We start from the raw sequence: 17500 nt of genomic DNA on the forward strand, positions 1-17500 counted from the left end.
CAGATTAGACTGTAATGTCCTGCAGGGAAGGAAATGTCACTGGAATCAATAGTATTGAACCTTCAGATAGAGAGAGAGAAAGGGAGGGGGAGGGAGGGAGAGGGGGAGCTAGGTTCAGATAGAGAGAGAGAGAGAGATATGGGGGGGGAGAGAGGGAGGAAGGGGGAGAGAGGGAGAGAGAGAGGGAGGGAGGTACGTACCATACACATAGAGGATGTCATCGTCGTAGGGGGAGGGAGAGAGGGAGAGAGGGAGGGAGGGAGAGAGGGAGGGAGGTACGTACCGTACACGTAGAGTATGTAGTCGTCGTAGGGGGAGGGAGGGAGGGAGGGAGGGAGAGAGGGAGGGAGGGAGGGAGGTACGTACCGTACACGTAGAGTATGTAGTCGTCGTAGGGGGAGGGAGCTAGGGAGAGAGGGAGGGAGGAAGGGAGGGAGAGAGAGGGAGGGTACGTACCATACACGTAGAGTATGTAGTCGTCGTAGGGGGAGGGAGGGAGGGAGGGAGAGAGGCAGAGAGAGAGAGAGGGAGGGTACGTACCATACACGTAGAGTATGTAGTCGTCGTAGGACTCTCCTACTGAGTTGGCGGCCAGGCAGCGGTACGTCCCGTTGAAGGACTTGTTGAGGTTCTCGATGAGCAGGTCCGTGCCGGAGATGACGGCGTGGGAGGGGACGTCATCGTCAACCTTGACCCAGTTTACCCTCTGAGGCCTGTAGGGGGCGACACGCAGGAGACGGGTAAGTCTGGGTTCACCTGTGGTTCCTCTAACACTAGAACAGCCGTGCCTTTTCTACCTACTATAAGAGACGCCTCGGGGGTCAAATGACCATAGTCTTTACAATGGGGAAGCTGCTACTTACACACAACGACCACTAGTTGGCTGTCTTGTAAATTAGCCTGCTTCCTACACAGAAACAATTGGGAGCAATTTTGGGGTTCGGTGTCTTGTCTTCAAGGACACTTGGACAAGTGGCCAGCTGGGTTTCGAACCGCAAATCTGCCGACCTTGCGATCATTAGACGGCACAGCCTCTACCTCCTGAGACACAGCCTCTACCTCCTGAGACACAGCCTCTACCTCCTGAGACACAGCCTCTACCTCCTAGACACAGCCTCTACCTCCTGAGACACAGCCTCTACCTCCTGAGACACAGCCTCTACCTCCTGAGACACAGCCTCCCCCCCATGAAGGGGAAGCAATAGTCTTGTGTGTGTGTGCGTGTGTGTGTGTATTTTGTGTGTGTTCAACATTGTGTGTATTTTGTGGGGGTGTTTTTCCTTCCCCAGTACCAGCCCCTAGACCATAACTTCATTAACCATCTGCAGTCTATTGAAGTGTGTGTGTGTGTGTGTGTGTGTTTCATCTACAGACGCAGACCCCTCCTCTCCTCCTCTCTCTCCTCCTCTCCTCTCCTCTCCTCTCCTCCCCTCCTCCTCTCCTCCTCTCCTCTCCTCTCCTCCTCTCCTCTCCTCCTCTCCTCCTCCTCTCCTCTCCTCCTCCTCTCCTCTCCTCCCCTCCTCCTCTCCTCTCCTCCTCTCCTCTCCTCCTCCCCTCTCCTCTCCTCCCCTCCTCTCCTCTCCTCTCCTCCTCTCCTCTCCTCCTCCTCTCCTCCCCTCTCCTCCTCTCCTCTCCTCCTCTCCTCTCCTCTCCTCCTCTCCTCTCCTCCGCTAACACGCTGAGCTCAGAGTCACCAGCTCACAGCCTCTCCACTCTGTTCTGCTTCTACAACTTTCAATGGCGCGCCATTATTTCCCCAGAGTGAGCGGAGGCCCTCCCTCCCTCCCTCCCTCCCTCCATCCCTCCCTCTCCTGTTGTTCTGTTTCCTTTTGGTTGTTTAAACTTGTTTCCTTTCATCTGAAAAGACTGGGTGGTGGAGAGAGAGAGAGAGAGAGAGAGAGAGGAAAGAGAGGGAAAGAGAGAGAAAGAGAAAGAGAGAGAGAGAGAGAGAGAGGCAGGGAGAGAGAGAGAGAGAGAGAGCAGGGAAAGAGAGGCAGAGAGAGAGAGAGAGAGAGGCAGGGAGGAAAAAAAAGCTGCTAAGCTTCAGAAACAAAAGAGCAGATTGAGCTCAATAACAAGTTGATGTTCCGCTTTTGTGAGGGGGTGAAAAAACAACATTTCGACGGTGATGGTGGTGGTGGGTGGATGAGAGAGAGAGAGAGAGAGAGAGAGAGAGAGAGGAGAGAGAGAGAGAAGAGAGAGAGAGAGAGAGAGAGAGAGAGAGAGATCCCACATTGGGACACAAATAAATCTCACCAAGACGGAAGCAACAGAGGTTAAATATCTACATGTATATATATTATATACATGCCAGTATGATGAGAGTGAGAGACATGACCTAGAAAGAGTGGTTTATTGAGGAGGAGGAGGAGGAGGTGATGGAGGGAGGGAGGGAGATAGGGCACACAGGAGAGAGAGAGAGAGCGATAGGGAGGCTGTGTGGAGAGGAGAAGGAGGGAAGGAGGGAGGGCCATATAGAATACAAATGGCCACACATGGCCACCAGCCCAGCGCTATGCGGCCGTATCGACTGCAGAACTCTCTCACACGCGCCAGCCGCTAATGAAAATTACTTCCAATTCTCTGCTCACTGTATTGATTGTATTTTCATCTTTATTAAATGAATACGGCTGAGTGGCTGTCTTCCCCTTCTGCGTGCCGAGCCAGAGGAGGGGGGGAGGGAGGGAGGGAGGGAGGGAGGGAAGGAAGGAAGGAGGGAGGGAGAGAGGGAAGGATGGAGGGAGGGAGGGAGAGAGGGAGGGAGGGAACGAGGGAGGGAGGGAACGAGGGAGGGAGGGAAGGAGAGAGGGAGAGAGGGAGGGAGGGAGAGAGGGGAAGGATGGAGGGAGGGAGGGAGATAGGGAGGGAGAGAGAGAGGGAGGGAGAGAGGGAAGGAGGGAGGGAGAGAGGGATGGAGGTGTGTGTGTGGTGGTGGTGTGTCAAAATGTAGATGACAGTATGAGAGCTGCTATAGTCCATGTAGAAGGTATGTGGTAACACATCTTAGATATATCCCACCCCCCTGTCCTCCACCAGGACGTGTGTCGTGACAGGAAGGCGTTATGAACGTGTGTCGTGACAGGAAGGCGTTATGAACGTGTGTCGTGACAGGAAGGCGTTATGAACGTGTGTCGTGACAGGAAGGCGTTATGAACGTGTGTCGTGACAGGAAGGCGTTATGAACGTGTGTCGTGACAGGAAGGCGTTATGAACGTGTGTCGTGACAGGAAGGCGTTATGAACGTGTGTCGTGACAGGAAGGCGTTATGAACGTGTGTCGTGACAGGAAGGCGTTATGAACGTGTGTCGTGACAGGAAGGCGTTATGAACGTGTGTCGTGACAGGAAGGCGTTATGAACGTGTGTCGTGACAGGAAGGCGTTATGAACGTGTGTCGCGTGCGGCGGAGGCTGTCAGGTGATGAGAGGTGAGGCGTTCCCACGGTGTGTCACTGCAGTGCAGCAGGCTTGGCTGCCATGACATCACGTTCCCGTGCACAACATCACACACACAACATCACACACACAACACCACAACAACACATCACACACACAACACCACAACAACACATCACACAACATCACCACCACAACACCACAACAACACAACATCACACACACAACATCACACACACAACACCACAACAACACAACATCACACACACAACATCACAACATCACACACACACATCACAACATCACAACAACACACACACAACATCACAACAACACACACAACAACAACATCACCACAACAACACAACACCACAACATCACAACATCACACACACAACATCACAACATCACAACACACAACATCACAACACCACAACATCACACACACAACATCACAACAACACACACACAACATCACACACACATCACAACATCATATCACACACACAACAACACACATCACAACAACACAACAACATCACAACATCACACACACAACATCACAACATCACACACAACAACACAACATCACAACATCACACACACAACATCACAACATCACACACACAACAACACAACATCACAACATCACAACACACAACATCACACACACAACATCACAACAACACAACATCACACACACAACACCACACACACAACATCACACACACAACAACACAACATCACAACATCACACACACAACATCACAACATCACAACATCACAACACCACAACAACACAACATCACAACACCACAACAACACAACATCACAACATCACAACACACAACATCACACACACAACATCACAACATCAACACCGCTGCTCGCTGCTGCCTGAGTCCCGTGGCGACTGACTAGCTTGGCTGCTTTCTTCTCACTGTGTGTTTTTCTGGCGAGGCATTAGCATCTCATAAGCTAGCCGCACCACAGCCAGGGAATGCTAATGACCACAGCCAGGGAATGCTAATGACGCTACGCTAACAGGGAATGCTAATGACGCTACGCTAACAGCAACACAGGGAGACGGGCTTCCCCTTTGGAGGCAGAATAAAAAAGACATTTACCTCCGTAGACGTATGATATATTATTCATACATAACATCATCGACCTGGGGAGGTGTGGGTGTGTGTATACTGTATGTGTTAGGTTTGTGTGTGTGTGTGTGTGTGTGTACTGTATGTGTGTGTGTGTATGCTGTATGTGTAGGTGTGTGTGTGTGTGTGTGTGTGTGTGTGTGTGGGAGAGTGTGTATACTGTATGTGTGCGTGTGTATGCTGTATGTGTAGGTTTGTGTGTGTGTGGATATCCAACAGGTGGAGGTGGAGGAGGTGTAGAGTGTCTTACTGGGGTTTGTCTGTGTGTGTGTGTGTGTGTGTGTATACAGTCCCTGACAAAAGTCTTGTCACTTATCCATTTTGTAGAAGTTTATAACCTGACTTTTAATTAATCCATTGGTTTTAGAAATGGCTCATATGAAAGCAAAAACCCTCCCAAATTATGTTTAATATACCAAAATAAATTTGCTTCACTGAAGAAAGATTGATAATTTAATGAACACAGAAAGGTCAGATTTTGGCAAGAAGTTTTGTCGCCTACAGAGAGTAATGTGAAAATTGAACAAATAATTTACTTCAAATACTAAAATATGTTGCATAACTTCAGTGAATTAAGTAGTGGTGCTGTGAGATCCATATCTAATATATTGTATGACTTCCATGAGCTTGAAGGACTGCATCCATGCAGTTCGGCAATGATTCATACAATTTATTGATGAAGTCATCAGGAATAGCAAAGAAAGCAGTCTTACATGCCTCCCAGAGTTCATCAAGATTCTTTGGTTTCGTCTTCCATGCTTCCTCTTTCATTCTACCCCAGACATGCTCAATGATGTTCATGTCTGGTGACTGGGCTGGCCAGTCCTGGAGCACCTTGATCTTCTTCGCCTTGAGGAACTTTGATGTAGAGATGGAAGTATGCGATGGAGCACCATCCTGCTGCAAAATTTGACCCCTTTTATGGTTGGGAATGTAAGAGGTAGCTAATACTTCTTGATATTTTAGGCTATTGATATTGCCTTCCACCCTGCAAATCTCTCGCACACCTCTGGGTGAATCTCGGATCCATGCGGGCTCCAGTAGGTCTCCTGCAATATTTGCGGAGGCTGTGATGTAATTCAACCGAAGATTCATCTGAGAAATCCACCTTCTGCCACTTTTCCAGCGTCCATCCTTTTAGCAGGCTGTGGGTCTTGGCAAATGCCACACGTTTTTTTAATTGCCTTTTGTTTTGTGCTGGTTTCTGGGCACTGATTCGACCATGGAGGCCATTTCGAGACAGAATTCTACAAACTGTTCTGGTTGACACAGGGACTTGAGGTGACCAGGCCTGGTGGAGCTCTGCTGCAGTGGAAAAGGGTCTGGCCTTGGATTTTCGAGCCAACAAACGGTCCTCCCGAGCAGTTGTCTTGCGGGGTCTGCCGGACCTGGGCTTGTCAAAAACATCTCCAGTCTCTTCAAAGCTTTTTCTTATTCTTTGTACTTGACGCTGAGACACATGAAGGTGTCAGCCACCTCAGCAGTCTTCAGCCTCTTGATAATCAACGCTTTGGTCTCAGGGTAAATCTTAGGCATGTTGTCAGAGGTCAAGTTGCAGTTGATGTGAAGGTCTGGTGTGCTGGGGGTTCTTTTTATACACACCCACTAATTGATTGATCAATTATTGATCATAGGTGAGGCTGTAATCTAGGATTGGGTGCATCATATGACAAGGCGACAAGACTTTTGTCTTTGCAAAAAACTGACTCAGTGGGCTTTACCAAGCTGTGAACGTTAGAATGCTTTTCAGCAGTTTCGTTTTGCAGCAAAACATTATTTCAAAAGCTGTTGGGATTGAATTTAGCCATTTCTTGTAAACATTTTTTGATTAGAAATATATTTGAGGGGCACTTAAGGTCAACTTGTACCCAAGCGACAATACTTTTGTCAGGGACTGTAGTGTGTGTATAGTGTGTGTGTGTGTGTGTGTATAGTGTGTGTGTGTGTGTGTGTGTGTGTGTGTGTATATAGTGTATGTGTGTAGTCTTACTGGGGTTTGCCTTTAGCCTGGCAGGTCAGCTCCAGGTTCTCTCCCTCCCTCGTCAAACCCTCAGGATACTCCACCACGATCCTCACCTCCGGCTTGTCTGTGGAGGGGGGGGGGGGGGGGGGGGGGAGGGGAGGGAGGGGAGGAGAGGGGGAGACAGTGTCAACGTGGGCAGGTAGTCATTAGCGGTGTCCAAGGCTATGTGATGTATGGAGGCTGGGTTGACGCTGTATGGAGATGATGAAAACAGAAAGGTTTGTGGTGACTCACACAGCAAGTGCTGGCAAAAGAACAAATGTTGTTCAACGTGTTTGTATAACGTTAGGAGCAGGGCGAGTCTGCTGGAGATCTGACACCTCCGGCCATGGAGGAGAAACTCAGTTACACGTTCCAAACCACATCATCATCATCATCATCATCATCATCATCATCATCCCTAATGATAAAAACATGACCCCTGAAATGGACTTGGTGTGTCGGATTAGCTGCTGAGTCTCTGCGTGCACACACGACTCTAACACCAGAACAGCCTTAACATTAGAACAGCTTTAAACACTAGAACAGCCTTAACACTAGAACAGCCTTAACACTAGAACAGTCTTAACACTAGAACAGTCTTAACACTACAACAGCCTTAACACCAGAACAGCTTTAACACTAGAACAGCTTTAACACTAGAACAGCCTTAACACTAGAACAGCCCTGCCTGTTGTACCTACTAAAAGAGCCGCCTCTTTACAATGCTCAAGCTGCTACTTACACACAACGACCACTAGTTGGCCGCTTGTAAATTAGCCTGCCTCCTACACAGAAAAACTGCAAAATATCTTCATACTAGCTTACCCTGATGTGGTTTAGAAAGTGTAAGGATACTGGGTGGTAGAACGTACATATCTAGGACAAGTCATGAAAGGAGGGTCCTGAAATTTGATCGAGTGCAAAGATAGAACACGTTTCTTTACTCACAGGCATGACCCCTCATGACCCTCATGGCTGTTCTAGTCAGAAAGGAGAATACAGAGTCCCTTCCCCTGAAACACCCCTGGCCTGTAACAACAGTTTATATGAAACATCTCTGAGATATCTCTCTAAAAGGACCCCCTGATCTCTACTGGTCAAACAAAGTCATCGCAATAATTAGAAAGCTTTCAGAAAGCTTGAAGGTTCCATCCTCTGTGTTAGCAACAGCAGACAGCAACAAACTGTGTGTGGGTCGCAGAGAGAGACACTGACTGTTACATATTTCTATTTAACCTTTTGATTTGAGCAGGAGGACCCTCAGGATTAAAGTCTCTCTGCTCTGCGGGAGACATTCCTCGGCTCGGGTCAAATCGACCCCGTCTCCATGGTAACAGACGTGATGTTGTTGTTGCAACAAAGGCCACTTTAGCCACTTTAGCCAGGGCTAGGTTTCTCTCTTCCTGGATCTGATGAGAAGAGGATATTGTGGCCAAACCAGGGGGGGTGGGGGGGGGGCAGCGTGGGTCCTTAACACTAGAACAGACGTGCCTTTTGACCTACTATAAGAGCCGCCTCGGGGGTCAATAATCTTTATAAAGGGAAGCTGCTACTTACACACAACGACCACTAGTTGGCCGTCTTGTAAATTAGCCTGCCTCCAACACAGAAGATAGCTTCATACTAGCTTATCCTGATGTGATTTTGAAAGTGTAAGGATACTGGGTGGTAGAACGCACATATCTAGGACAAGTCATGAAAGGAGGGTCCTGAAATTTGATCGAGTGGAAAGATATTTAAAAAAATTACTCACAGGGTTAATTTACCCACATGGCTGTTCTAGTGTTAACCATGTTTTCAAAGCCACAGTGGTATAATACATTATTAACATTAAAACAGTTTATATTTAGGATGATCGCTAAGGCCCTGCACCTAATCTCATGAGGTTATGTTGAAGTGATATGAAGTATATATAAAGTATACTTCAAAAATCAATGGAAATAACAAAAAGACTGGAATTCGTTTAGAAGTCCAAAAAAATAAAATGTACCAATCCTAGATTGGCCCTCGAGTTTCACTCATTTCACCTTACGAACGAACCCCTACCCCTGGAACAACCACTGCTAAAATGAAAACATGCTATTTCTCACACTCTCAACCTTTAGACCCCGAATCTGTCAAATCATGGAGGTTCAGCCATGAGAAACCTTCTCACCTTAAACAACCCAGCAACTCTCATTCCCCCCCGAGCCTCAGAGAGCCCTGCCTCTCACTCTCCCAGTATCAGGAGCGTGTTCACTTCACACTGAGATGTCGTCGCTGAGAAGCCCGTGGATATACGCTGCTTTAGAGGTTTGCTGCTTTAGAGGCGGCTCTTTAGGGCCTGGCAGTGGAAAGCCGTTCGCTAACGCGCCGTCTATCACCTTGGCTGGGAGCGGAGCCTGTGGCAGCCAGTCATGTTAATAGATGAGCCAAAAGGTCGTTACTGATGGACCATAAAGGTCGACGCCAAGCCTGTAGGGGCGATGGACTGTAGACAAACTGGACCTCTGAGAGGAGAGGAGAGGAGAGAGGGATGAGGAGGAGAGGAGGGGAGAGGAGAGGAGAGGAGAGGAGGGGAGAGGTGGTGATAGAGGAGAGGAGAGGAGAGAGGGATGAGGAGGAGAGGAGGGGAGAGGAGAGGAGAGGAGAGGAGAGGAGGGGAGAGGAGAGGAGACGAGAGGAGAACAGAGGAGAACAGAGGAGAGGAGAGGAGAGGAGAGGAGAGGAGGGGAGAGGAGAGGAGAACAGAGGAGAGGAGAGGAGAACAGATGAGGGGAGGAGAGGAGAGGAGAGGAGAAGAGAGGAGGGGAGAGGAGAGGAGAGGAGAGGAGAAGAGAGGAGGGGAGAGGAGAGGAGAGGAGGGGAGAGGAGAGGAGAGGAGAGGAGGGGAGGGGAGAGGAGAACAGAGGAGAGGAGAGGAGAGGAGAGGAGAGGAGAGGAGAACAGAGGAGAGGAGAGGAGAGGAGAGGAGAGAGGGATGAGGAGGAGGAGAGGAGAGAGGAGAGGAAAGGCTTGTAGCGTCCGTTCTAAGTGGCTGTGTCGAGCAGAAATCACCAACTTTCACCCCATTAGGAGGGTTTTAGTGGCTGTTACAGTTTCATTGGGGATCCACATAAACAGGAGAGGGCAGTAGGAGTTTAGAGAGCCAAGCTCTGAGAGAACTTAATTGTTATGAATAATAAATACGTGTTATAAATAATACACACAGCGTTGATAGGTTAAGGAGTATCTCTGGTCATGTTCCTTGCTGTTCTACTGATAGAAGACTCACATCGTAGAGATGGAGCCTATAGTTTGTGTTCAGTTGCTCTTTTTTTACAAGGTACATTGAGTTGTTGTTTTGAAGACTGTCCCCGTGAAAGACTTGTTCCCCAGGGAGGTCAGGGGGGTTCCCCAAGGCTTCCAAATCCCACCAACCAACCGGCCCATTTCAGACTAGCAGGGGACTGGGTTAGTTCCCATAACAACTGAAACCCTGAACTCTACAATGTTCATCTCATGGAGGGTTACTGTAGCTCAGTCTGAGAGTGTGACACCGTCTCCCCAGCCCCGTCGCTCAGCTACTCACCAAAACAAAACGTGACAAAGAGACCGGCTTTGTTACTGTTGGAATCCCAGATTGACCCTTTAAATGTAATATTTATGCCACGATGGACCGACACACCAACACACCACTGACCTGCCTGGCCCAGGCGTAATCACCAGGGTGTTTAACAACCTGCAGACCAACGGCTGTCCTCGTAACATTAAACAACAAAGAGACGATAATGATGATGACAGGAGAAAGCTGCCAGGGAAAGAAGCTACTAAGAAGAAGCTAAGTCTGGATATCAAACACGACTCTTGTTGAATGATGTTCAGAAAGGCCTTTTCCCTCCTCCTCCTCCCTCCCTCTCCTTCTCCTCCTTCTCCCTCTCTTTCTTCTTCTCCTTCTTCTTCTTCTCCTCCTTCTCCTTCTCCCTCTCCTCCTTCTTCTTCTCCTTCTCCTCCTTCTCCCTCTCCCTCTCCTCCTCCCTCACTTCTTCTTCTTCACCATCTTCTTCTCCCTCCTCCTTCTCCTTCTCCCTCTCCCTCTCCTTCTCCCTCCTCCTCCTTCACCCTCCTCCTCCTTCTCCCTCCACCTCCCTCCTTCTACCTCCTCCTCCTTCTCCCTCTCCTTCTCCTTCTCCCTCTCCTCCTCACTCCACCTCCTCTCCTTCTCCCCCTCCTCCTCCCTTCACCCTCCTCCACCTCCTTCTCCTCCTCCTTCTCCCTCTCCTTCTCCCTCTCCTCCTCCTTCTCCCTCCTCCTCCTCCTTCTCCTCCCTCTCCTTCTCCCTCTCCTCCTCCTCCTTCTCCCTCTCCTCCTCCTCTTCCTTTTCCTCCCTCTCCCTCTCCTTCTCCCTCTCCTCCTCCTCCTCCCTCTCCTCCTCCCTCTCCTTCTCCTCTTCCTTCTCCTCCCTCTCCTTCTCCTTCTCCTCCTCCTCCTTCTCCCTCTCCTTCTCCTTCTCCTCCTTCTCCCTCTCCTCCTCCTCCTTCTCCCTCTCCTTCTCCTCCTCCTCCTCCTCCTTCTCCCTCTCCTTCTCCTCCTTCTTCCTCTCCTTCATCTCCTCCTCCTCCTTCTTCCTCTCCTTCATCTCCTCCTCCTCCTTCTCACTCTCCTCCTCCTCCTTCTCCCTCTCCTTTTCCTTCTTCCTCTCCTTCATCTCCTCCTCCTCCTTCTTCCTCTCCTTCATCTCCTCCTCCTCCTCCTTCTCCCTCTCCTCCTCCTCCTCCTTCTCCCTCTCCTTCTCCTTCTCCTCCTCCTCCTTCTCCCTCTCCTTCTCCTTCTCCTCCTCCTCCTCCTCCTCCTCCCTCTCCTTCTTCTTCTTCTCCTCCTCCTCCTCCTCCTCCTTCTCCCTCTCCTTCTCCTTCTCCTCCTCCTCCTTCTCCTTCTCCCTCTCCTCCTCCTCCTCCTCCTCCCTCTCCTTCTTCTTCTTCTTCTCCTCCTTCTCCTTCTCCTCCTTCTCCCTCTCCTCCTCCTCCTTCTCCCTCTCCTTCTCCTTCTCCTCCTCCTTCTCCCTCTCCTTCTCCTTCTCCTTCTTCCTCTCCTTCATCTCCTCCTCCTCCTTCTTCCTCTCCTTCATCTCCTCCTCCTCCTTCTCCCTCTCCTCCTCCTCCTCCTTCTCACTCTCCTCCTCCTCCTTCTCCCTCTCCTTTTCCTTCTTCCTCTCCTTCATCTCCTCCTCCTCCTTCTTCCTCTCCTTCATCTCCTCCTCCTCCTCCTTCTCCCTCTCCTCCTCCTTCTCCCTCTCCTCCTCCTCCTCCTTCTCACTCTCCTCCTCCTCCTTCTCCCTCTCCTTCTCCTTCTTCTTCTTCTCCTCCTCCTTCTCCTCCTCCTCCTCCTTCTCCTTCTCCTTCTACACATTTAAGGGAAACCCCCGGATTATTAAAAAAGAGTCTGCATATCAGTTTGAGAAGCCTTTGAATGTGTGAATGTGTCTCTCCGTCAGTAAACACTAATAAGCCTTCCCCGCCCCCCCGCCCCCCGCTAGCAGACCTGCTTGGCCTTCAGAGGACCTGCAGTGTTCACCAGAACAGAGCCTCCTGGATTATACACACAGCTAATGAGAGCACGGGGAGAACAGAACCGAACCGAAGGGAGAGAGAGAGAGAGAGAGAAAGACAGACAAGGGAAGAAAGAAAAGAAAAGAGAAGAGAAGGCAAGTAGAATAAACCTCACCCCTTGCTTCCTTTTCATTAAGAAAGATATATATAAAACAAGGCCTTGGCAACAGCAGCTGCATAGCAGAGGACTATGGGTAATAAACACCCCACCGCCGTATCGTACGGGAACAGTTTGGAGTCGTTAATACTGTCGTTATCATCTTTATCGTCTGGTGCTAGTTTTTCTTGTTACACACCGATAGCGACGGCAGAGGCGGTGGTGTAATTGAGGTGGCAGTGGTGTTCAGAAATAGTAGCGCAGAGAGAGAGAGAGAGGGTTACATTTAAAAACGATCGACTACCTTGCGACGACTTTGCAAAGTGCTGCGGAGCGCGACATTGAAAGACATGCCCTTTAGAGTCCCCGGGTGAGGAGCGGCGAGGCGCTGCTTTGGCCCGGTAGTTTAGTTCAGTCCCCTCGCAGCCGAGACTGCATCTACGCGCTGGCGCCGGGCCAACGACCTGAGTAGCTCAAAGGATTGGACATCTAATATTCTCTGTGTGAGGGAGAGGCAGGGAGGCGGCGGGGCTACGCACCTTGATCACCCAGACGAGGGTACGAGAGCTCTGCTCTCCTACAGCAGCTTCATCAAGAGGCATCTCTGTCCAACGTCATCACGCTAGTTTAGACGTTTCACACGACATCAAACACTAATGCTGCACCGTGTTTGGGTCCTTAACACTAGAACAGCCGTGCCTGTTTTTATATAAGAGCCGCCTCGGGGGTCACATGACCATAGTCTTTACAATGGGAAGCTGCTACTTACACACAACGACCACTAGTTGACCGTCTTGTAAATTTGTAAATGCCTCCAACACAGAAAAACTGCAACATAGCTTCATACTAGCTTATCCTGATGTGGTGTTGAAAATGTAAGGATACTGGGTGGTAGAACGCACATATCTAGGACAAGTCATGAAAGGAGGGTCCTGGAATGTGATCGAGTGCAAAAAGATATAAAACATGTTTTACTCACAGGCATGTCAACGGCTGTTCTAGTGTGAAGACTGACGTCAGTCAATGGCAAACCGTAGTCAGTATTTGACCTCTGGATTTTTCTTTTTTTAACTACTTTGAAGTGCAGGTAGACACACCCCAGGTGGAGGGATAAGCTGCTGTACCTGCACATCAACACACATCTCACCAGCCTCATCACCCCCCCTCCCCCCCCACCTGTCCGACCTTTCTGGTCAACACAGGGCAGACTGAGGGCTGTCCGTCTGTCAATCCTAATCACACCCTGGCAGACAGCAGCGTTCACTGCGGGTGATGGACAGACAGACAGACAGACATACAGACAGACAGACAGACAGACAGACAGGGATGTGGAGCAGGTCCACGCGCTGCCTGTGTTGATTAGGCGTGATGTGATGTTCCCTTAACACTAGAACAGCCATGAGGGTCATTAACACTAGAACAGCCATGAGGGTCATTAACACTAGAACAGCCATGAAGGTCATTAACACTAGAACAGCCATGAAGGTCATTAACACTAGAACAGCCATGAGGGTCATTAACACTAGAACAGCCATGAGGGTCATTAACACTAGAACAGCCATGAGGGTCATTAACACTAGAACAGCCATGAAGGTCATTAACACTAGAACAGCCATGAGGGTCATTAACACTAGAACAGCCATGAGGGTCATTAACACTAGAACAGCCATGAGGGTCATTAACACTAGAACAGCCATGAGGGTCATTAACACTAGAACAGCCATGAGGGTCATTAACACTAGAACAGCCATGAGGGTCATTAACACTAGAACAGCCATGAGGGTCATTAACACTAGAACAGCCATGAGGGTCATTTGACCCCTGTGAGTAAAGAAACATGTTCTATCTTTGCACTCGATCACATTTCAGGACCCTCCTTTCATGACTTGTCCTAGATATGTTCGTTCTACCACCCAGTATCCTTACATTTTCATTTACATCAGGATAAGCTAGTATGAAGATATTTAGCAGTTTTTCTGTGTAGGAGGCAGGCTCATTTACAAGCGGCCAACTAGTGGTCGTTGTGTGTAAGTAGCAGCTTCCCATTGTAAAGAGGCTCTTATAGTAGGTACAACAGGCAGGGCTGTTCTAGTGTTAAAGCTGTTCTAGTGTTAAAGCTGTTCTAGTGTTAAAGATGTTCTAGTGTTAAAGCTGTTCTAGTGTTAAGGCTGTTCTAGTGTTAAAGCTGTTCTAGTGTTAAGGCTGTTCTAGTGTTAAAGCTGTTCTAGTGTTAAAGCTGTTCTCGTGTTGAAGCTGTTCTCGTGTTGAAGCAGCAACTCTGCAGCGTGGCTTCTGGCTGCTCAGACAACTCTGATATCATATCATATACAGTATATTATCATATCACCACTTTGGGAGCGTGGGGGGGTGAACTAGTGACCCTGGGGGGGTGGGGAGGAGGGGGGGGCAGGGCACTGGGGTAAGAACTGTTCTCCTTGTCTGGCCCATCAATATTCCTTATTTAATATCCCTGTATGTTCTGTTGCAGAGTGAACTCCATTAGGGGCTCAACGACTCTGACATGACTCCTTCCCTTCCTCCTCCTGCTCCAGCTGCACAGCCGAGCGTTGTTTCTGATCAGAGTGCAGAAGAGTCAAGACCACAGAGATACAACGGGGCTAGGCGTTTAGACTGCCTGCTAACTTGCATCCATTTGCATGGCAACATCTTTGGCTTGACTAGCGAGTGTTGTTGAGTGTCATTGATTTTTACAACAACGTTGAAATGTATTTACATCTTTTTGAAGTTCATCTCTTCTGTCTTTTCTTGGGGCATCCAGTATCCTCACATTTTCTAAATCACATCAGGACAAGCTAGTATAAAGATATTTAGCAGTTTAGAAAGAAAAGTTTAGTGTAGAAAGCAGGCCAATTTACAAGTGGCCAACTAGTGGTCGTTGTGTGTCAGTAGCAGCTTGAGCATTGTAAAAAGAGGCGGCTCTTTTAGTAGGTAAAAAGGCACAGCTGTTCTAGTGTTAACTCTGCCCTGGTACATAGGGGGTCACCCTGCCCTGCCACACTGTGAGCCATAATGAGCCATGTTGTGCCAAGGCTTTGAAGGAAACTTAATTAAAAAACTATCCGTACCCTTTACATAGATGATGTGATCGGAAGCCCAAAATCCCCAAGAAAAGGTCAGGTCATGCACTGCATCACAATGCCTGTAGGTTGAAACCAGGCAGGACATAGAAATGGTGGGGTAGTGGCGGTCTAGTGGATAGTAAGCTGGACTGGTGATCGGAAGGTTGTGAGTTCAAATCCCTTCTGGGAACTAGTGTTCCCTTGAGTAAGACCTGGGAACACCACCACTAGTGTGTCCTTGAGTAAGACCTGGGAACACCACCACTAGTGTGTCCTTGAGTAAGACCTGGGAACACCACCACTAGTGTGTCCTTGAGTAAGACCTGGGAACACCACCACTAGTGTGTCCTTGAGTAAGACCTGGGAACACCACCACTAATGTGTCCTTGAGTAAGACTTGGGAACACCACCACTAGTGTGTCCTTGAGTAAGACCTGGGAACACCACCACTAGTGTGTCCTTGAGTAAGACCTGGGAACACCACCACTAGTGTGTCCTTGACCACTAGTTTGTCCTTGAGTAAGACCTGGGAACACCACCACTAGTGTGTCCTTGACCACTAGTGTGTCCTTGAGTAAGACACTCAGCCCTCAGTTACTCCAGGGGGAATGTCCCTGTAATCTGTAATTCCTAATTGTAAATCGCTTTGGATTAAAAGCGTCAAAAATGTAATAAAAATAAATCCAAATAGAGTGTGATGCAGAGACAGGTGGACAGCAGGTTTGGGATAATAAGACACTGGTTTGTGTGCATACTGCGCACGTTCTTTAGGAATAGTTCTGTCTATAATGTGTTCTATGTGCTCACGTTATCTGTTGCTTGTTGTTTCTGTGGACCCACATTGTCAGCGTCTTTGAGTCACTGAAAAACGTTATTATTATGATGATCATTATTATTATGTCTCTGCGTGTCGTCTGTCTGTTGGTCTGTACTCACATTGGACCTCCAGGTATTTCTGCGCCTGGAACTCCTTGACGGCCGGGTGGTCCACGATGCAGACCACCGCCTTCCCATCATCCTCCTTGGTGACGGTGAAGGTCAGCCGGCTGGTCACGGTGAACATCCTGTCGTAGGTCTTCTCAACCGTGGACTTGCCTAGGAGGGGACAGAACAGCCACCGTTCAATACAGACCACAGAGACCCTCACACAGACCATCACAGACCTTCACAGACCATCACAGACCACCACAGACCATCACAGACCATCACAGACCATCACAGACCATCACAGACCATCACAGACCACCACAGACCATCACAGACCTTCACAGACCATCACAGACCATCACAGACCATCACAGACCATCACAGACCTTCACAGACCATCACAGACCTTCACAGACCATCACAGACCACCACAGACCATCACAGACCATCACAGACCATCACACACACCATCACAGACCCATCCTGTGGTAATGCCCTGAGGCATTTTCAGACATTCCCCTCGAAATGAACATACGCAAAGTTACACAGCCTTACAGCGTAACAGGTTTAGGGACTACAGGCATAGCATCAGTAGAGAGGTACATCAGTAGAGAGGTACATCAGTAGAGAGGTACATCAGTAGAGAGGTTCATTAGTAGAGAGGCACATCAGTAGAGAGGCACATCAGTAGAGAGGCACATTAGTAGAGAGGTACATCAGTAGAGAGGTACCATCTGTGAGATTCTGACTCAGGTGTCAGTGATGACATGGGACTTACAACTGAGGTGTTTCGCAATGCATCCTGGGAGGTAGGGCTATGGCTCCAATGAGAGTCTGGTCGTGAAAAATCTCCAAACGGAGTCGTGAATAGCTAACCCTACCCCTTAGCCCTACCCCTTAGCCCTACCCCTACATGAAAACAAGAATTGGGACACCCCCGACCCTAAACATGAAACCAGACGCGTAGGAGTGAATTGAGACAGGGCTCAGGTGTGCACACAGACTGAAGACAGACAGACAGACGGGACAGATATTTTGTAGCAGAATAACAACATGTTGGACTCAAGGACACGGGGAGTCGTATTAACAACTTAAGATTAAATAGATAAAGTTATTGTGTGGCTCCCGACTAGACTGTCTGTCTCTGAGTGTCCGTGTGCGAGGGAGAGAAAGAGGGAGGCGACCTTGAGGTGGTCAATGGAGGTGAATCACACGAACACTGCTGCTGTGACTGTTGTACTTGTAACTTGTCAGTCGTCGGCTGTGTGGAGGGA

The 17500-nt window shown here is 49.0% G+C and overlaps 1 protein-coding gene across 1 annotated transcript in view; it reads right to left on the reverse strand.

Moving 5' to 3' along the window:
- cadm1a (cell adhesion molecule 1a) overlaps positions 1-17500 on the reverse strand; it is a gene marked incomplete at its 5' end in the record, with an annotated part of 195872 nt that overhangs the window by 50133 nt on the left and 128239 nt on the right. The window contains 3 exons of the mRNA XM_080528057.1: positions 541-713; positions 6541-6637; positions 16236-16394. Of these exons, the coding sequence (XP_080384183.1) occupies positions 541-713; positions 6541-6637; positions 16236-16394 (429 nt within the window). The remainder of the gene's footprint in view (positions 1-540; positions 714-6540; positions 6638-16235; positions 16395-17500) is intronic.

This window comes from Nansenia antarctica, assembly GCF_963989245.1.
Source record: "Nansenia antarctica genome assembly, chromosome: 4".
In the NCBI taxonomy this organism is placed as follows: Eukaryota; Metazoa; Chordata; class Actinopteri; order Argentiniformes; family Microstomatidae; genus Nansenia; species Nansenia antarctica.